Below are 22,189 nucleotides of genomic sequence, written 5' to 3'. Positions count from 1 at the left end.
ATGTAATCGTTCATAACTTATAAATAGATTTATTAAACAACTGGGCATTGTGGCGTGCACCTGTAATCCAAGCTGTGGGGAAGTTACAAATTGATGCAGAGGTTCGAGGTTCAAGCCCTGGTCACGTCTTTCGGATGGTGACGTTAAAGGCTGGTCCCAGATGTAAATAATCATATATTATTGATACACGTCTGACAAAACTCAAATACACACACACATACACACACACATACACACACCTCCCAGCTCTGTTATAAGCACATGTATTATGGCGTACCATGAAACCAGCTACACTCTACGTGTATTTTTATCATGTTTATGATTGGTAATAAAATGATTATTTCATCTTTGCTTTTCATCTCTATCAAGTCGTGACATGTGGACCAGAAGAATTCATGTGTGAAGATGGTCTCTGTATCCCCAAATCATTTGTATGTGACGGTGACTTTGACTGTAGTGACGGTGATGCAACCGATGAAAATAACTGTGGTAAGACGATATACTAGGCTTTGTAACCAGTGATGACAATCATAATAACTTCACTCTGTAAAGTGCTCCATGTGCTTTACCGCTCGCATCGTTTCTCTATCCACCAGGCGCACTCACATTACTCCTATTTTAAGATCCTTACATTGGCTCCCTGTAAAACAGCATATTGTGTTCAAGATTTTGTTGTTAACTTTCCATTGTGTTCATGGCTCATCTCCCCAGTACCTTATTTCACTGATCAAAAGTTACACCCCTTCAAGATCCTTACGTTCCTCCCTTTCCAATTCTCTTGTTACCCTCAAAGTTTCCAAAACCTGGGGTGAAAGATCATTTGTTTATTCATCCTTGAAGCTATGGAATAGCCTCCCTCATAACATCAAACAGTGCTTGACTTCTGAAACTTTCAAAAATTACCTCAAAACATTTCTGTTCAATTCTTCTTAATTTCTTTTATAATTTCCTAAAAAGCGCCTTGAGCACTCTACAGAGTGGATTTGGTGCGATATAAGTCTAATCATTACTATTATTATTATTATTATTATTAAAAGAAATTGAGAAGAATTGAGCAGACATGTCTTTAGTTGTTTTTTGAAAAGTGGACAATGATGTTTACCCCATGTTTTGGAATCTTTGGGGGTAATGAGAGAATAGAAGTGGAGGAACATAAGAATCCTGAAGGGGTGTAGCTTTTAATTTATGAAATCCGTTACTGTGGAGAAGAACCATGCACACAGTAGAAAAATTAGACAATCAGCTGTATAAAAATGAATGAGACGAGCGATTTACAATTTATGTGTTTCATAATGTGCCCATGTTGCGCCTTTATTGTGACGTCACTCTGCTTTTATTCCCAAGAGATTGAACAACACTGGTTGGAACATTGGTTGAACAAAGTGCATCACTGGAATTTGTTAATCACTGTGTTTTGCTTTCAAGTGATTACAAACCTTGTTTAAACATTGCAGTGTTTCTGACGTTACTCCGACATATTATTTCTGAGAAATAAGTTGACCGAAATTGTATCTTTGCAATGCATAAATAACTGGTTTGATCTGTAAATGATTACAAACCTCTTTTAAAAACTACAGTGTTTCTGTCCCTTACCCCCTGTAAAGCTACCCTCAAATCACAAATTGATTACCTCAACTACATGTAGCTTGTATATAGAAGAGAAAGATACCTTGGTCATTTGAATACCTTGAAGACATGCCAAACTTAAATGATTAACGCCACAGGTTTCAATATCCCTCCTTCTGTCCAGTGACTCCAAGCCCAACTCCATCTAAGAATGTTACATGTGCATCCGACCAGTTTACATGTGACAATGGCCTGTGTGTTTCTGGTGGAAATGACAGCGTAGTTTGCGACGGGATAAATGACTGCGGTGATATGTCAGATGAGAGCTATTGTGGTAAGTCCATTTAAGTTCTTTTTATGTCCCATCGACTGTCCCTTAAGGTGCTGTCAAATCTGGAGTGTGTTTTGCAAGAGTTAAGTGTGACTTAAAGTCATGCTTGAATGCCAATGCGGACATGATATGCAACACACAATTTTTGTGTTTAAGATGCAGTGGCGCGCGACCTCTCATCATGATTTGACAAATACTATTGTGCCTTTTATAATGCACGCAATAATAATTTAAATGTGACTCTTAAAGAAAACTTTGAAGTATCCCTTGAACAATTGACCCAGTGTACACTGACGTACATATGGCAGGAAATTTTACCTGGTTATCACTGATTAAATTATTGATATCAACAACTGACATTTGTTCACAAGTCAAATGATTTTCTTGACATCAGGAATTTAATTCTTACCAAGATTTCGAGTACTTGCTATCAATTAGAGTATTGATATGAGGAAGTAGAATTAAATGTTACAAATGGCTTGCCAAGAATACGTTGTAATATGTAAGAATTTTTTGTATCCTATTATGAGAAGTCCAATACTAGTATAATGTAATTATTACGACTCTCCTTTGAATAATGAAGTAACCCCCTCCCCCCACCCCCCCAAAAAAAAAAAATTATAACAATGGAGAACAAATAGATTGCTTAGGCACATTCAAGATGTTCAAATATTCTTCAGGAAATGGAGATTAATTTGTTAAATTTGTTAAACAAATGAAAAAAATCAGTCTGAATCTCTCCCATGGCAGCATAGTATGGTTTTGTTTGGAATGGTAAATTCCACGCCAACATTTCAAACAGGCACATGTATAGCATATTTATCTGTTGACTAATGGCTTATATCTAATTATCTGTTGACTTCAGATGTCTGTTATTCCCCTATTGTTTATACAGTGGGTTATGTATGTACTTCTTTAGAGATTCATTGCATAATTTTGATAGGGTGCAAATGGCATAAGCGTTACTCTGAAAACTGGAATGTAGTGTTATGAAACTTGTAAAAGAATAATGTGGAACCATTGGCGCAAACCCAAGTGGCGAACGTATTGTCGAGGGAGTTGGGGTTATCTATTGTTTCAGACCCCCCCCTGCATAAATAGTACGACGTCATGGATTTACACATGCATGCCAATGTGTTGATCAAAATAATATACATCACTTTCTATAGATATTCGTACTCTATAGTAGGATGGAAGGAAAGGAAAGTGGCAATGTCATAATCTTTTATCTTTTCTTTTTCAGGTACAACACCGCACCCTCATCCCCAAACAACGAAACCGAGTTGCTCAGAGAATCAGTGGCGTTGCCAAGAAGGGTCCTCTTGCATCCTTTCAATACAACGTTGTGATGGAGTGTCTGATTGTCCAAATGGATCTGATGAATTTGGTTGCGTACAACAAACCACTGTGCCGGTAAAGATAACATCACAGGCTACTACATCAATAACAATTACCTCTACTCCTGCAGTGACAACCCTAGCTGTGACAACACCTGCTGTAACTACACAGGAAGTAACTACTCCTGCAGTGACAACTCGATCTGTGACAACACCTGCTGTAACTACACAGGAAGTAACTACTCCTGCAGTGACAACCCCAGCTGTGACAACACCTGCTGTAACTACACAGGAAGTAACTACTCCTGCAGTGACAACTAGAGCTGTGACAACACCTGCTGTAACCACACAAGAAGTAACTACTCCAGCAGTGACAACTAGAGCTGTGACAACCCATGCTGTAACTACACAGGAAGTAACTACTCCTGCAGTGACAACCCCAGCTGTGACAACACCTGCTGTAACTACACAAGAAGTAACTACTCCTGCATTGACAACCCCAGCTGTGACAACACTTGCGGTAACTACACAGGAAGTAACTACTCCTGCAGTGACAACCCTTGCTGTGACAACACCTGCTGTAACTACACAAGAAGTAACCACTCCGGCATTAACAACTCCTGCAGTAACCACACCTGCAGTGACTACACCAGCAGTAACGACTCCTGCATTGACAACACCGGCAGTAACCACTCCTGCAGTGACTACACCAGCAGTGACCACTCCTGCAGTGACAACACCAGCAGTAACCACTCCTGCAGTGACTACACCAGCAGTGACCACTCCTGCAGTGACAACACCAGCAGTGACTACACCAGCAGTAACCACTCCAGCAGTAACAACCCTTGCAATTACTACGCCAGCAGTAACCACACACTCAGTAACAACCCCTTCAATTTCTACCCCAGCAGTAACCACTAAGGCAATGACCACACCTGAAATAACCACTCCCGCTGTGACTACGCCTGCTGTAACCACTCCAGCAGTGACTACACCAGCAGTGACCACTCTTGCAGTGACTACACCAGCAGTAACCTCTCCTGCCAAGACAACTCCGGAAGTAACCACTCCAGCAGTGACTACACTGGAAGTGACCACTCCTGCTGTGACTACTTCTGCAGTAACTACTCCAGCTGTAACCACACCAGCACTAACCACTCCTGCAGCAACTACTTTTGCTGTTACAACACCAAAGCCATCTTCAAGTACTGCATATGTTACCCCATCCTCATCCCCCATTGCATATGAAACAACAAAAGAAGTAACGAGTCATACTACTTCTCCAACACCATCACCACAGATTTTGACAGATTCAGAATACACTACTCATGCAACACCAATAATTTACACTGCTTCTACTCCTGTGGTAGTTACTCAGACCACCTTACAACCTCCCACTGTTAGCACAAGTCCAATGATGACAAGTGCATCATCCAGCACTACAGAAATAGTGACACCCTATTCAACTGAATCATCAACAACGGCTTACATGACACCTTCCTCATCCCCAGAAATAACCCCTGCTGTGACAACGCTTGCTGTCACCACAGAAGAAATAACTACACCTGCAGGGACTACACCAGCAGTCACTACTCCAGCTGTAACTACACCTGCAGTAACCACTGTAGCAGTGACAACTCCTGCAGTGACAACACCTGCAGTAACCACTCCTGCTGTGACAACTCCTATAGTAACCACTCCAGTTGTGACCTCACCAGTAGTGACAAATCCTGTTTCTACACCAGCTGTCACAGAAATACTGGAAAATGGTCATACAACTACTCTTCCAGTGTATACACTACCTGAATTGTCTACCACTGCAGTAACTACTCCTGCCTCGACTTCACCAGCAGAAACCACTCCTGCAGTAACTACACCAGCAGTAACCACTAAGGCAGTGACTACACCAGCACTCACCACTCCAGCTGTGACCACACCTGCTGTAACCACTCCAGCTGTGACAACTCTAGCTGTAACTTCACCAGTAGTAACCACTAAGGCAGTGACTACACCTGCAGTAAGAACTCCTGCAGTAACCACTCCAGTTGTGACTACACTGGCAGTGACAACCCCTGAAATTACTACGCCAGCAGTAACCACTAAGGCAGTGACTACACTAGCAATCACCACTCCAGCTGTGACCACACCTGCTGTAACCACTCCAGCTGTGACAACTCTAGCTGTAACTTCACCAGTTGTAACCACTAAGGCAGTGACTACACCTGCAGTAACCACTCCAGCTGTGACTACACTGGCAGTGACAACCCCTGAAATTACTACGCCAGCAGTAACCACTAAGGCAGTGACTACACCAGCACTCACCACTCCAACTGTGACCACACCTGCTGTAACCACTCCGGCTGTGACAACTCTAGCTGTAACTTCACCAGTTGTAACCACTAAGGCAGTGACTACTCCTGCAGTAACCACTCCAGCTGTGACTACACTGGCAGTGACAACCCCTGAAATTACTACGCCAGCAGTAACCACTAAGGCAGTGACTACACCAGCACTCACCACTCCACTTGTGACCACACCTGCTGTAACCACTCCAGCTGTGACTACAACAGCAGTAACAACACCAACAGTGACTACACCAGCAGTAACCACTCCGGCAGTAACAACACCAGCAGTAACAACTTCAGCAGTAACCACTCCGGCAGTAACAACACCAGCAGTAACCACTCCGGTAGTGACAACACCGGAAGTATCCACTCCAGCAGTGACTACACTAGCAGTAACCACTCCGGCATTGACAACACACTCAGTAACAACCCCTGCAATTACTACGCCAGCAGTAACCACTAAGGCAATGACTACACCTGCAATAACCACTACAGCAGTGACAACACCAGCAGTAACAACACCAGCAGTAACAACACCTGCTGTAACAACACATGCAGTGACTACACCAGCAGTAACAACACCAGCAGTAACCACTCCGGCAGTAACATCACCAGCAGTAACATCACCAGCAGTAACAACACCAGCAGTAACCACTCCGGCACTAACAACACCAGCAGTTACCACTCCGGTAGTGACAACACCAAAAGTAACCACTCTGGCAGTGACTACACCAGCAGTAACAACTCCTGCAGTGACAACACCAGCAGTAACCACTCCAGCAGTGACTACACCAGCAGTAACCACTCCTGCAGTAACTACACCTGTAGTAACTACACGGGCAGTGACTACCCCTGTAATTACTACATCAGCAGTAACCACTCCTGCAATAACTACACCAGCAGTGACTACTCCAGCAGTGACTACACCAGCAGTAACAACACCAGCAGTAACTACTCCTGCAGTGACTACACCAGTAGTAAGCACTCCTGCAGTTACCACTCGGGCAGTAACCTCACCAGTAGTGACAACTCCTGTTTCTACATCAGCTGTCACAGAAATACTGGAAAATGGTCATACAACTACTCTTCCAGTATATACACTACGTGAATCGTCTACCACTGCAGTAACTACTCCTGCCTTGACAACACCAGCAGTAACCAGTCCTGCAGTGACTACACCAGCAGTAACCACTGCAGCAGTGACTACACCAGCAGTAACAACACCGGCAGTAACCACTCCTGCAGTGACTACACCAGCAGTGACAACACCAGCAGTAACCACTTCGGCAGTGACAACACCGGCAGTAACAACTCCTGCAGTGACTACGCCAGCAGTAACCACTCAAGCAGTCACTACACCAGCAGTAACCACTCCAGCAGTCACTACACCAGCATTAACCACTCCTGCAGTAACTACACCTGCAGTAACTACACCGGCAGTGACTACCCCTGTAATTACTACATCAGCAGTAACCACTCCGGCAATGACTACACCAGCAGTAACCACTCCTGCAGTAACCACTCCGGCAGTAACCTCACCAGTAGTGGCAACTCCTGTTTCTACATCAGTTGTCACAGAAATATTGGAAAATGGTCATACAACTACTCTTCCAGTATATACATTACCTGAATCATCTACCACTGCAGTAACTACTCCTGCCTTGACAACACCAGCAGTAACCACTCCTGCAGTGACTACACCAGCAATAACCACTGCAGCAGTGACTACACCAGCAGTAACAACACCGGCAGTAACCACTCCTGCAGTGACTACACCAGCAGTGACAACACCAGCAGTAACCACTTCGGCAGTGACAACACCGGCAGTAACAACTCCTGCAGTGACTACGCCAGCAGTAACCACTCAAGCAGTCACTACACCAGCAGTAACCACTCCAGCAGTCACTACACCAGCAGTAACCACTCCTGCAGTAACTACACCTGCAGTAACTACACCGGCAGTGACTACCCCTGTAATTACTACATCAGCAGTAACCACTCCGGCAATGACTACACCAGCAGTAACCACTCCTGCAGTAACCACTCCTGCAGTAACCACTCTGGCAGTAACTACACCAGCAGTAACCACTCCTGCAGTAACTACACCAGCAGTAACCACTCCTGCAGTAACCACTCTTCCAGTAACCTCCCCTGCAGTTACTACACCAGCACTAACCACTCCTGCATTGACCACTCCTGCAGCAACTACTTATGCTGTTACAACTCCAAAGCCATCTTCAAGTACTGCATACCTTACCCCATCCTCATCCCCCATTGGATATGAAACAACGAAAGAAGTAACGAGTCATACTACTTCTCAAACGCCATCTCCAAAGATTTTGACGGATTCAGAATACACTACTCATGCAACACCAATAATTTACACTGCTTCTACTCCTGTGGTAATTACTCAGACCACCTTACAACCTCCCACTGTTAGCACAAGTCCAATGGTGACAAGTGCATCATCCAGCACTACAGAAATAGTGACACCCTATTCAACTGAATCATCAACAACGGCTTACATGACACCTTCCTCATCCCCAGAAGTTACAACCCCTGCTGTGACAACGCCTGCTGTCACCACTCCTGCAGTAACTTCACCTGCAGTAACTACACCGGCAGTGACTACCCCTGTAATTACTACATCAGCAGTAACCACTCCGGCAATGACTACACCAGCAGTAACCACTCCTGCAGTAACCACTCCGGCAGTGACATCACCAATAGTAACAACTCCTGTTTCTACATCAGCTGTCACAGAAATACTGGAAAATGGTCATACAACTACTCTTCCAGTATATACACTACCTGAATCATCTACCACTGCAGTAACTACTCCTGCCTTGACAACACCAGCAGTAACCACTCCTGCAGTGACTACACTGGCAGTAACCACTCCAGCAGTGACTACACCAGCAGTAACCACTTCTGCAGTAAGTACACCAGCAGTAACCACTCCTGCAGTAACCACTCTGGCAGTAACTACACCAGCAGTAACCACTCCTGCAGTAACTACACCAGCAGTAACCACTCCGGCAGTGACAACACCAGCAGTAACCACTCCACCAGTGACTACACCAGCAGTAACAACACCTGCAGTGACAACACCAGCAGTAACCACTCCTGCAGTGACTACACCAGCAGTAACAACTCCTGCAGTAACCACACCAGCAGTAACAACACCAGCAGTAACCACTCTGGCAGTAACAACACCAGCAGTAACCACTCCGGCAGTGACAACACCGGCAGTAACCACTGGAGCAGTGACAACACCAGCAGTAACCACTCAGGCAGTGACAACACCGGCAGAAACCACTCCTGCAGTGACTACACCAGCAATAAGCACTCCAGCAGTGACTACACAAGCAGTGACAACACTGGCAGTAACAACACCGGCAGAAACCACTCCTGCAGTGACTACACCAGCAATAAGCACTCCAGCAGTGACTACACAAGCAGTGACAACACTGGCAGTAACCACTCCTGCAGTGACTACACCAGCAGTAACCACTCCTGCAGTAACTACACCAGCAATAACCACTGCAGCAGTGACTACACAAGCAGTAACAACACCGGCAGTAACCACTCCTGCAGTGACTACAGCAGTGACAACACCAGCAGTAACCACTCCGGCAGTGACATCACCGGCAGTAACAACTCCTGCAGTGACTACTTCAGCAGTAACCACTCCAGCAGTCACTACACCAGCAGTAACCACTCCAGCAGTAACTACACCAGCAGTAACAACTCCAGCAGTAACTACACCGGCAGTGACTGCCCTTGTAATTACTACATCAGCAGTAACCACTCTGGCAATGACTACACCAGCAGTAACCACTCCTGCAGTGACATCACCAGTAGTAACAACTCCTGTTTCTTCATCAGCTGTCACAGAAATACTGGAAAATGGTCATACAACTACTCTTCCAGTATATACACTACCTGAATCGTCTACCACTGCAGTAACTACTCCTGCCTTGACAACACCAGCAGTAACCACTCCTGCAGTGACTACACTGGCAGTAACCACTCCAGCAGTGACTACACCAGCAGTAACCACTTCTGCAGTAAGTACACCAGCAGTAACCACTCCTGCAGTAACCACTCCGGCAGTAACTACACCAGCAGTAACCACTCCTGCAGTAACTACACCAGCAGTAACCACTTCAGCAGTGACTACACCAGCAGTAACCACTCCGGCAGTAACTACACCAGCAGTAACCACTCCTGCAGTAACTACACCAGCAGTAACCACTTCAGCAGTGACTACACCAGCAGTAACCACTCCGGCAGTAACAACACCAGCAGTAACCACTCCGGCAGCAACAACACCAGCAGTAACAACTTCAGCAGTAACCACTCCAGCAGTAACAACACCAGCAGTAACCACTCCTGCAGTGACCACTCCTGCAGTAACTACACCAGCAGTAACCACTTCAGCAGTGACTACACCAGCAGTAACCACTCCGGCAATGACTACACCAGCAGTAACCACTCCTGCAGTAACCACTCTTCCAGTAACCTCCCCTGCAGTTACTACACCAGCACTAACCACTCCTGCATTGACTACTCCTGCAGCAACTACTTATGCTGTTACAACACCAAAGCCATCTTCAAGTACTGCATACCTTACCCCATCCTCATCCCCCATTGGATATGAAACAACGAAAGAAGTAACGAGTCATACTACTTCTCAAACGCCATCTCCAAAGATTTTGACAGATTCAGAATACACTACTCATGCAACACCAATAATTTACACTGCTTCTACTCCTGTGGTAATTACTCAGACCACCTTACAACCTCCCACTGTTAGCACAAGTCCAATGGTGACAAGTGCATCATCCAGCACTACAGAAATAGTGACACCCTATTCAACTGAATCATCAACAACGGCTTACATGACACCTTCCTCATCCCCAGAAGTTACGACCCCTGCTGTGACAACGCCTGCTGTCACCACTCCAGCAGTGACTACACCAGCTCTAACCACTCCAGCAGTAACAACACCAGCAGTAACCACTCCACCAGTGACTACACCAGCAGTAACAACACCTGCAGTGACAACACCAGCAGTAACCACTCCTGCAGTAACCACACCAGCAGTAACAACTCGAGCAGTAACCACTCTGGCAGTGACAACACCGGTAGAAACCACTCCTGCAGTGACTACACCAGCAATAAGCACTCCAGCAGTGACTACACAAGCAGTGACAACACCGGCAGTAACCACTCCTGCAGTGACTACACCAGCAGTAACAACACCTGCCGTAACAACAGCAGCAGTGACTACACCAGCAGTAACCACTCCGGCAGTAACAACACCAGCAGTAACCACTCCGGCAGCAACAACACCAGCAGTAACAACTTCAGCAGTAACCACTCCAGCAGTAACAACACCAGCAGTAACCACTCCTGCAGTGACTACACCAGCAGTAACAACACCTGCCGTAACAACACCAGCAGTGACTACTCCAGCAGTAACCACTCCGGCCGTAACAACAGCAGCAGTGACTACACCAGCAGTAACCACTCCGGCAGTAACAACACCAGCAGTAACCACTCCGGTAGTGACTACACCAGCAGTAACCACTCCTGCAGTGACTACACCAGCAGTGACTACACCACCAGTAACCACTCAAGCAGAAACTACACCAGCAGTGACTACACCAGCAGTAACCACTGCAGCAGTGACAACACCAACAGTAACCACCCCGGCAGTGACAACACAAGCAATAACCACTCCGGCAGTGACAACACCGGCAGAAACCACTCCTGCAGTGACTACACCAGCAATAAGCACTCCAGCAGTGACTACACCAGCAGTAACAACACTGGCAGTAACAACACCAGCAGTAACAACTCCAGCAGTAACCACTCCGGCAGTAACAACACCAGCAGTAACCACTCCTGTAGTGACTACACCAGCAGTAACAACACCTGCCGTAACAACACTAGCAGTGACTACACCAGCAGTAACCACTCTGGCAGTAACAACACCAGCAGTAACCACTCCGGCAGTAACAACACCAGGAGTAACCACTCCTGCAGTGACTACACCAGCAGTGACTACACCAGCAGTGACTACACCAGCAGTAACAACACCTGCTGTAACAACAGCAGCAGTGACTACACCAGCAGTAACCACTCCGGCAGTAACAACACCAGCAGTAACCACTCCGGTATTGACTACACCAGCAGTAACCACTCCTGCGGCATCTACAACAGCAGTAACCACTTCAGCAGTGACTACCCCAGCGGTAACCACTCCTGCAGTGACTACACCAGCAGTAACCACTCCAGCAGTGACTACACCAGCAGTAACCACTCCTGTAGTAACTACACCTGCAGTAACTACACCGGCAGTGACTACCCCTGTAATTATAACATCAGCAGTAACCACTCCTGCAGTGACAACACCTGCAGTAACCACTCCGGCAGTGACCTCAAAAGTAGTGACAACTCCTGTTTCTACATCAGCTGTCACAGAAATACTGGAAAATGGTCATACAACTACTCTTCCAGTATATACATTACCTGAATTGTCTACCACTGCAGTAACTACTCCTGCCTTGACAACACCAGCAGTAACCACTCCTGCAGTGACTACACCAGCAGTAACCACTCCAGCAGTGACTACACCAGCAGTAACCACTCCTGCCGTGACCACTCCAGCAGTAACTACACCAGCAGTAACCACTCCTACAGTAACTACACCAGTAGTAACCACTCCTGCCTTGACTACACCAGCAGTAACCACTCCAGCAGTGACTACACCAGCAGTAACCACTCCTACAGTAACTACACCAGTAGTAACCACTCCAGCAGTGACTACACCAGCAGTAACCACTCAAGCAGTGACTACACCAGCAGTAACCACTCCTGCAATAACCACTCTTCCAGTAACCTCCCCTGCAGTTACTACACCAGCACTAACCACTCCTGCATTGACTACTCCTGCAGCAACTACTTATGCTGTTACAACACCAAAGCCATCTTCAAGTACTGCATACCTTACCCCATCCTCATCCCCCATGGGATATGAAACAACAAAAGAAGTCACGAGTCATACTACTTCTCAAACACCATCTCCAAAGATTTTGACAGATTCACAATACACTACTCATGCAACACCAATAATTTACACTGCTTCTACTCCTGTGGTAATTACTCAGACCACCTTACAACCTCCCACTGTTAGCACAAGTCCAATGATGACAAGTGCATCATCCAGCACTACAGAAATAGTGACACCCTATTCAACTGAATCACCAACAACGGCTTACATGACACCTTCCTCATCCCCAGAACTTACAACCCCTGCTGTGACAACGCCTGCTGTCACCACTCCAGCAGTGACTACACCAGCTCTAACCACTCCAGCAGTAACAACAACAGCAGTAACCACTCCACCAGTGACTACACCAGCAGTAACAACACCTGCAGTGACAACACCAGCAGTAACCACTCCTGCAGTAACCACACCAGCAGTAACCACTCCTGCAGTAACTACACCAGCAGTGACTACACTAGCAGTGACCACTCCAGCAGTGACTACACCAGCAGTGACAACACCGGCAGTAACCACTCAAGCAGTAACTACACCAGCAGTAACCACTCCTGCAGTAACTACACCAGCAGTAACCACTCCTCCAGTAACCACTCATGCAGTGACTACACTGGCAGTAACCACTCCTGCAGTGACTACACTGGCAGTAACCACTCCAGAAGTGACTACCCCTGCAATATCTACCCCAGCAGTAACCACTCCGGCAGTGACTACACCAGCCTTAACTACCCCAGTAGTAACCACTCTGGCAGTAACTACACCAGCAGTAACCACTCTGGCAGTGACAACACCAGTAGTGACAACTCCTGTTTCTACATCAGCTGTCACAGAAATACTTGAAAATGGTCATACAACTACTCTTCCAGTCTATACACTACCTGAATTGTCTACCACTGCAGTAACTACTCCTGCCTTGACTACACCAGCCGAAACCACTCCTGCAGTAACTACATCAGCAGTGACTACCCCTGCAATATCTACCCCAGCAGTATCGACTTCGGCATTGACTACACCAGCAGTAACCACTCCTGCAGTGACTACACCTGCAATAACCACTCCGGCAGTGACTACACCTGCAATAACCACTCTGGCAGTGACTACACCTGCAGTAACCACTCCTGCAGTAACTACATCGGCAGTCACTACCCCTGCAATATCTACCCCAGCAGTAACCACTTCGGCAGTGACTACACCAGCAGTAACCACCCCTGCAGTGACAACACCTGCAGTAACTACACCAGCAGTAACTACCCCTGCAGTAACGACACCAGCAGTAACCACTCTTGCAGTTACTACACCAGCAGTGACCACTCCTGCAGTGACTACACCTGCAATAACCACTCCGGCGGTGACTACACCTGCAATAACCACTCTGGCAGTGACTACACCTGCAGTAACCACTCCTGCAGTAACTACATCGGCAGTGACTACCCCTGCAATATCTACCCCAGCAGTAACCACTTCGGCAGTGACTACACCAGCAGTAACACCCCCTGCAGTGACAACACCTGCAGTAACTACACCAGCAGTAACTACCCCTGCATCAATGACACCACCAGTAACCACTCTTGCAGTTACTACACCAGCAGTGACCACTCCTGCAGTGACTACACCTGCAATAACCACTCTGGCAGTGACTACGTCTGCAGTAACCACTCCTGCAGTAACTACATCAGCAGTGACTACCCCTGCAATATCTACCCCAGCAGTAACCACTTCGGCAGTGACTACACCAGCAGTAACTACCCCTGCAGTAACGACACCAGCAGTAACCACTCCTGCAGTTGCTACACCTGCAGTAACCACTCCTGCAGTGACAACTCCTGCAGTGACAACTCCTGCAGTAACCACTCCTGCAGCGACAACACCTGCATTAACCACTCCTGCAGTGACTACACCACCAGTTACCACTCCTGCAGTGAATACACCTGCAGTAACCACTTCTGCAGTGACCACTCCTGCAGTAACTACATCGGCAGTGACTACCCCTGCAATATCTACCCCAGCAGTAACCACCCCTGCAGTGACAACACCTGCATTAACAACTCCTGCAGTAACTACACCTGCAGTAACTACCCTTGCAGTAACGACACCAGCAGTAACCACTCCTGCAGTGACAACTCCTGCAGTGACAACACCTGCAGTAACTACCCCTGCAGTTACTACACCTGCAGTAACCACTCCTGCAGTGACTACACCAGCAGTAACCACCCCGGCAGTGACAACACCTGCATTAACAACTCCTGTAGTAACTACACCTGCAGTGACTACACCAGCTGTAACTACTCCGGAATTGACAACTTTTGTGACTACACCTGTAGTATCCACTTCTGCCATCACAACTCCGGTTGTCACAACACCAATAGTGACAATTACTGAAATCACAACATCAACAGGAACGACGCCTACTGCGTGCCAAGTTGGTCAATTTCAATGTGATAATGGAAATTGTGTTCTGAGTGGTCCGGACAGTCAACTCTGTGATGGCATCAATGACTGTGGCGATTATTCCGATGAAAGAGGATGTGGTAAGAAAATGCTGGTCACTTTTATTTTACACAAATCCTATTTTTTATAAAAGATCCTTGCTTTTGAATGATTTTAGCCCATAATCTCAAGTAAGAGGGACAACAGTGCTATTTTTTCAAATCCCATCAAAATGATCTCTTTAGGTTCTCAAATAGTAAAATCTTATCAAGTGTCTTTCATTTAACATGTCCCAGTCATTCTCATTCTTTTTTAACATGAATTATCTGAAGTCCATGAGAGCAAATATGCTGCCATTGCAAAAGTTGTATTTTTTTTAAATCTTTCCTTGAAACTTGCACATACCAGACTCAGTTTTCAGGGCACAAAATCGTGATTAAAAGTCATTTTGAAGGCATGACTATTTCCAAACATTAAAAAAAGTGAATCATTCACGAACTCATACTACACCCCTACTTAAGGAACTCCACTGGTTACCTCTATTCCAACGCATTCAGTTTAAAGTCTGTTTATATGTATACAAAACTCTAAATCAATTAGCACCTGAATATCTTAATAATACCATCAAATTATACACACCCTCTCGTAATCTTCGTTCAATCACTGACACATGCAGACTTTGCATTCCCTTGTCAAAACTCTCCTCTGCCGAAAAACGGTTTGCTGTAGCAGCTGCCAAGACTTGGAATGCTATCCCTCTTTCAATAAGAAATGTTTCCAGTGTTCTTGGCTTCAAATCATCCCTTAAGACATGCTTTTTCCTCAATGATTAATATTTTCCTTTTTATCTTGAATATTGTAGTAATCATTGCAAATATTAAATTGTTTCCTACTTTTGTACGCGCTATGGTACTTTTTGTTTTTAGTGCCTCTAAATACCCATTATTATGTAGTGTTGTATTTTTCTTCTACTTTGTTTTACTAGTCGTGACAACCACATCTTCAGTTACAACAACCATTTCAACACCATCTATGTCTGCCACAACACAAGGTGTGTATTCTACATTGCCACCAACGATCAGCCCTACAACTGAGACCACAACTACAGTCTATTCAACAACATTAAGTCAGAATGCTACAACTCCAGTTGTGCTGTATACCACAAGTACCACCACGACAGTTACCACTAGTCAGGAAATTACCACAGGTAATTTGTAGCTTTTGAGGAAGGGGGGAGTAATCAGATCTTGGATATCGTGCTCTATCATACATGTACATATTTAACTATAACTAAGCAGGGTAATAGTCGTTCTACCCAATGAACATACCACAAATATATATAAAAAAAAAAGAATAATATACTGTATAAAACATAATGTTAGTGGTCTAACATATGATGTAAAAATCATGCCATTCACATAGGCCGTGTAAGGAAATATGCAACAAAAAAAAGGGTTTCATCATTCCCCCCCCCCCCACCTAGAATTCATAAAACTTGAGAAATATCTAAACTACTTCTTGCTTCAGCATTTGTCAGGTATCCTGCCCAGTGTATTTGGGGAAAGCGCCTCCCAAAATATTGCAAGTGGGAAGGGCAATGCCTATTTACATGAATTTGTGAGGTACCCTAATGCAGTAGTCATAGTGTTACATAATTGCAAACAAATACGGTAATGCTTAGTTTCAGAGGTAAATTTTTCATTAAGAAATAAATCAGAGAGCTAAGGCATTTGTAGATTTTGGGGGAATATAGACTTTTTGATTAAAACACTTGTTTTTATTTCACAACCTGGGGTTGTTTCATATAGAATAGAGTTGATTTAAAGTCATGCTACAGTGCTAATCATTACATTTGTATTCATTTATTCTATATTTAAAACAAATAACATAATATACATAACAAATATATTTGTAAACATGGTGTGTCAATGATCAAATTATCTTACATATGTATTTATCAGAAGGTACACTACAAAATGTAAAACAAGTGAAGAGCCTAAATTAAAAACAGAGCTTGTAGAAAATTAGGCTCCCATTTGGAGACATTTTTGGGGAAAAAATGTGGAAATGGATACATATCTATTACATTGGTTGTTATACACAAACTTTATCAAAAGGCATCAAGTTACCAGAAAATGATGGAGTAGAAAAGAATACAAACAAAGATAGTAAGATAAAATGAAAAACTACCAAAAGGACGGAGGGGGGTCAAGGGATAAATGATAGAGTATAAGAAAAAGAGAATATAAAAACATAATTATAATTTTTCAATTCAAGTTATTTATTCAGCCATCATCAGGTACAAACAATTACATAAATACATACCAATATAGATAATTATACAAATACTTAATATAACAATAGAATGATGGTTTGGTGACCCCGGAGAAAGCAGAGCTTATAAAAAGGGGCCACCAAGTTAAAATGTACACTAAAAATATATACAACAAATAATAGTAATTACATTAAGTACACTGATACAACAGCTGCAAAAAAGGGGGAAGAGGACTTTCAATGAGGTAAAAACAAATAATTGACTGAAAGTTTTTTAAGCACATGTTAATAATTTTCTGATAAGTCTCTTGAACCTAAAAGAGTTGAACTGGATTTTGTGTCAGAGGGGAGGTTATTCCATAACTTAGGAGAACAAGTTTTAACAGAATTTAAAGATATAGTTGATCGAGCTAAGGGTATGATCCAGCATTGTACCTCTCTAAGAGTTGTAACTTAAGCTTACGTTTGAAAGAATTGAGAGAGGGGCTATCAACCAGTACATTATTTAGGCTGTTCCAGAATTTGGGCCCTGTAGTAGTAAAAGTGTTATAAGCAAAAACCAATGATTGATAAATATGCAGTTGGTCATGTCCCATGAACGTGATTTGACCAGTTTGGCGTTATTTCATGATATCACATGCAACTTGGAATTTAAATGTAATTTTTAATTCAGACTTCAATCTTTGTGAAACAATTCTCCCATAAAAAACATATCTGTCTCATCATTTTTCCTTTCATTGGTAGTTTCTTCCAGCTGCCATGAGCCACTAGGACTTGAAAGTGGAACTATAGAACTTGAGGACATCAATGCCACTTCAGTGGGGGACGCAAGCTCCTTGGATAACATCCGTCTGAACAGTGGACCGGACTCAAATGGACACGTGGGTTGGTCGCCTGATGCTGCTGACACCTTGCCATATGTGACCTTTGACCTCAAGCAGATAAAGCAGGTTTCAGGAGTGGTCCTTCAAGGAGGTGGACAGGATGGGGATGAATTCGTCAAGACGTTTGCAGTGGCTTTCAGTCTTGAAGAGAGCAACTTTTTGAATGTCACAGAACCAAATGGAAACATTAAGGTCAGCATTTGAAATGCTCTTTTGTATTTGTGGGAACTGATTAAAGGGGAAGTTCACCCTGACAAAAAGTTTATTGTAAAAATAGCGGAAAAAATAATAAAAAATATTGCCAAAGGTTTGAGAAAAATTCATTAAATAATTAAAAAGTTAGAATTTCAATTATTTGATTTGTGACGTCATATGCGAGCAGCATTCCTACATAGTGAATGGTAAAAAGTCAATGAAATGTCATTTTCTCAGAAAATTGAAAATGGTTTTCTCTGTACCTTTTGTATATCAATAGACAAATCATTTCACACCCAATCATGAATAGAAAACAAAAGTAAGTCATCAAGAACCATACAAAAATTGAAATTCATGCATTTTATATTACACACATGGGGCAGCTGCTCGTTTATGACGTCACAAATCCAAAACTTTGAACTCTAACAACTTCCTTACTCTTTAGTGGATTTTCCTCAAACCTTCACCAATATTTTTCATTATTTTTTCGGCAATTTTTACAACAAAGTTTTCTTCAGGGTGAACTTCCCCTTTAAGGTGATTCTGTACTTTTCACCAAATCTGTTTGAACTGGGTAAATAAATCCTCTGATATATTTTTTCTTGATTGTTATATATATCCCACAAAATATGAATGCAATGCTAAAAAAAGAAGAAGATGATGATGATGATGATGAACATAATTTTTGTAGAACTTTTTATCTCTTAGAAACATTAAAAGGTGCTGGTTCCAACAGTATCTCAAACACTTCCACAGTTGGTAGGAAAGATAGGTCTAGTTCAAATATGAAGGTCTCAAGGTTGTTAGAAATTACAAAGTTGAATGATTAGAAAAGTCCAAGGATGCTGACCTACCAAAGAATATGATGTTTTTAGGCAGGTTTGTTCTGGGCATGTGAAGATCCAGTCCAGCTCAAAATACTTGATGGTCCTTTCCACATTTGATGTACAATCATTAGTGCAGTTACATAGTAGGGTCAAGATATGTGGAGAGTGTGTAGCAAGATTTTGTCCTGAAGTCTTGGATGAGGCTTGATAACGCCATGTCTCTTCTTCTGTTTCCTGTTCAGATATTCCCTGGAAGTTCTGATGCTGATTCTGAAAATGAAATATTGTTCCCAGTTAGTCTTGTGGGACGTTACATTCGCATCTACCCTCTGGAGTATAACAACCGTCCCACCATGAGGCTGGAACTCATTGGCTGTGAGCTAGAAGGTAAGTTCATTGTTGGTATGTCTGTTAATTAAGGGCATAATGTAGAAAGACAATAAACTATGAGATGTAACAATTGGAATTAACAATAACAGGTAGACACATTTGCTCTATTTATTAACTAACCACTTCAGTCTTTATTTTGATTGGTGGTATCTTAAGTTGGAGGATTTCTGTAGATGGATGGTGTCAGAGTGGGATAACACCAGAAAGCCAATATTCCTAGCAGATATCATCAGGGATTGGAAGGTGTTTGGAGTGAGATGGTGTCTGGTGTTTGGTGTCAGGATTTAGATAGTATTATATGAACATGAGTGTGTTAGATGTGGAATGGTGTTAAGAGTGGTACTTGTTCTGAAGTTTGAAAGTGTTAAGAGGGGGATGGGGTCTGAAGTTGGATGATGGTTTGAGTGGGTTGGAGTGTGGGGATTTGGATAGTGGTAGGTGTAATAAGGTAATGTTTGGTGTAAGACAGATTGAATGGTTCTTTGTGTTTAGTCTCAGGGAAGGGGGATTATCAGATGTGAGGTATGAGAAGGATTTCTAAAATCGAATTATCTCAATAGACAGATTAAAGTTTCTGATAACTAAGCCCAATAATGTTTATCCAACCCTCCCTCTCTTCTCTTACAGGTCCCACCCCAACAGTACCAGTTGTCACCACACGGCAATGCTTCAATGATGAGTTTACCTGTAATGATGGAGCCTGTTTGCCTGGAGACAAGGTTTGCCAAGGAACTTGTGACTGTGCCGACTGTTCAGATGAGGCCATGTGTGGTATGTTTGTCCGTAGATTCACAGCATCATTTTCTCCCATCCCTACATGACAAAATATACCCACATCTGTTTCCCTGCTTTGGGCTACCACCGTCATGAAAGATGGCTTGCTTCTGGTTTCTCTGGTTGACATTCTACGTGAACAAAAGAGCTAGTGTCAGTGTTGACCAGACATTTTTTATAATCTTATATTGTGTGCATCACATCGTGTACATACATAATTTGTTGCTGTACATTATTTTTCTGTTTCTGTTTGTGGTAACTCCCGTAGGAACTCAGCAGGACAGCATTTTGCTGGTAAACGCCAAGCTGGTATAAAACCAATTACCTATGAAACATTTTTTTAATGCTTTAAAGGGTATTCATGACATGAGATTCTTTTAGTTGACCATATCCATTTCTGCAGTGGCTAAATAATCTTTAAGAGGGTCCAACAGATTTAACTTTGCAATATGCATTGTAGAGGGCTAAGAGTTTGTTTTTACTAAATATCTTGCCTGTCTGTGTATGTTTTTACTTATTCGATATTGACAAACTAGAATTTTTTATGCTATATATGTAACTTTTCTCACTTGTGTAAAATACAGGTACTACCACAACATTACCACCAACTACTATGGAAACAACATCCTTGTATACCACAGAATCTACTACAGGTATGACACAATACCTATGTAATATTTTTTAATACCATACTGATAAGGGCAAATAAAGTACTTTCCTGGCATTGAAAGTGATAATAGGACAGCCATCTAGGATTTATAAATCTGTGGTTTTTATAGACTGAAGGAGGCCTGTAGCTATTATATGAAATAGATTCCTTGAAATAAAATGTTATTTGCTTCAATTTCAAAGAATATTGTGGTAAGCTACAATATTCTACATTATTACATTGAACAATACCTCCATATACTGTATTCTTCATAGCTTGACTTGGCCTACGCAAGCTGTGCCTGTAACCGGGAGATCGTGTGACCAGTCTACATGCATATTTGGTCTAATCAGTAATGAAAAGATTAATAATTTTGAGCAGATTCTGTTTATATTGCTCATTCTATTGAAGAACAATATGAAATTCAGTGCACAAACTAATGTTTTTCTAAATTTCTATATGTGGCCTAATGGCAGATAAGTGTCCCTGGGTTCATGTCAGGACCAGTCCAATTAAGGAATTATACATTTGAAAATTGCTACAGCTAATTTACATCACATTTTTTTAAAAGAGAGAAATGCATCCAATGTGATTGTGACTGTAATACTTTGTAATGTGATTTACAGGACCGAGTTGTTCCTGGAACCCTTGGAGTGACTGGTCTACATGTACAGTGACATGTGGTGTTGGGACCAAGTACAGGGACAGGTCTGCCGCAAACAGCTACTGTGGCAATGAGGTTTCAGATTCTCATCAAGAAGAGTACTGCAACACTGCTGCTTGTCCAAGTAAGTTCTGAGGAAGGTGGCCTACATATCACAAATTTATTTTTGAATTATTGTATGGGCTGATGGTGTGGTGCCTCAAGTCTGCACACCGCCCCTGTCTGCAGATTGACCTGACCCACAGTTCCAGGCCTGCCATCTACCTTTTTTTTAAAGAAGTCACTCCTTTTTTGGAAATTTTTGATATACATTTGCCTGTATTCTGAAGTCGGGATTAACTTAAACTCAGGTTTAAAGTTGTGGTTTAAGTATGGAAAGCCAATTGTTACATAAATCAATAATGGTAGAAATATCAAATTTCAGCTCATTTGGCTCTCAAATCATTCATAATGA

The 22,189-nt window shown here is 43.2% G+C and overlaps 1 protein-coding gene across 1 annotated transcript in view; it reads left to right on the top strand.

Annotated features, from left to right (window-relative positions):
* LOC121426017 (mucin-2-like) overlaps positions 1–22,189 on the top strand; it is a 95,806-nt gene that overhangs the window by 60,838 nt on the left and 12,779 nt on the right. Inside the window, exons 29-37 of the mRNA XM_041622146.1 lie at positions 370–489; positions 1,751–1,900; positions 3,141–15,179; positions 16,064–16,285; positions 18,097–18,428; positions 19,501–19,645; positions 20,276–20,419; positions 21,007–21,075; positions 21,698–21,859. Of these exons, the coding sequence (XP_041478080.1) occupies positions 370–489; positions 1,751–1,900; positions 3,141–15,179; positions 16,064–16,285; positions 18,097–18,428; positions 19,501–19,645; positions 20,276–20,419; positions 21,007–21,075; positions 21,698–21,859 (13,383 nt within the window). The remainder of the gene's footprint in view (positions 1–369; positions 490–1,750; positions 1,901–3,140; positions 15,180–16,063; positions 16,286–18,096; positions 18,429–19,500; positions 19,646–20,275; positions 20,420–21,006; positions 21,076–21,697; positions 21,860–22,189) is intronic.

Source organism: Lytechinus variegatus, chromosome 13 (genome assembly GCF_018143015.1).
Source record: "Lytechinus variegatus isolate NC3 chromosome 13, Lvar_3.0, whole genome shotgun sequence".
Lineage (NCBI taxonomy): Eukaryota > Metazoa > Echinodermata > Echinoidea > Temnopleuroida > Toxopneustidae > Lytechinus > Lytechinus variegatus.
The sequence above is the reverse complement of the archived record's forward strand: the minus strand, read 5'-3'. Positions and strand labels throughout refer to the sequence as shown.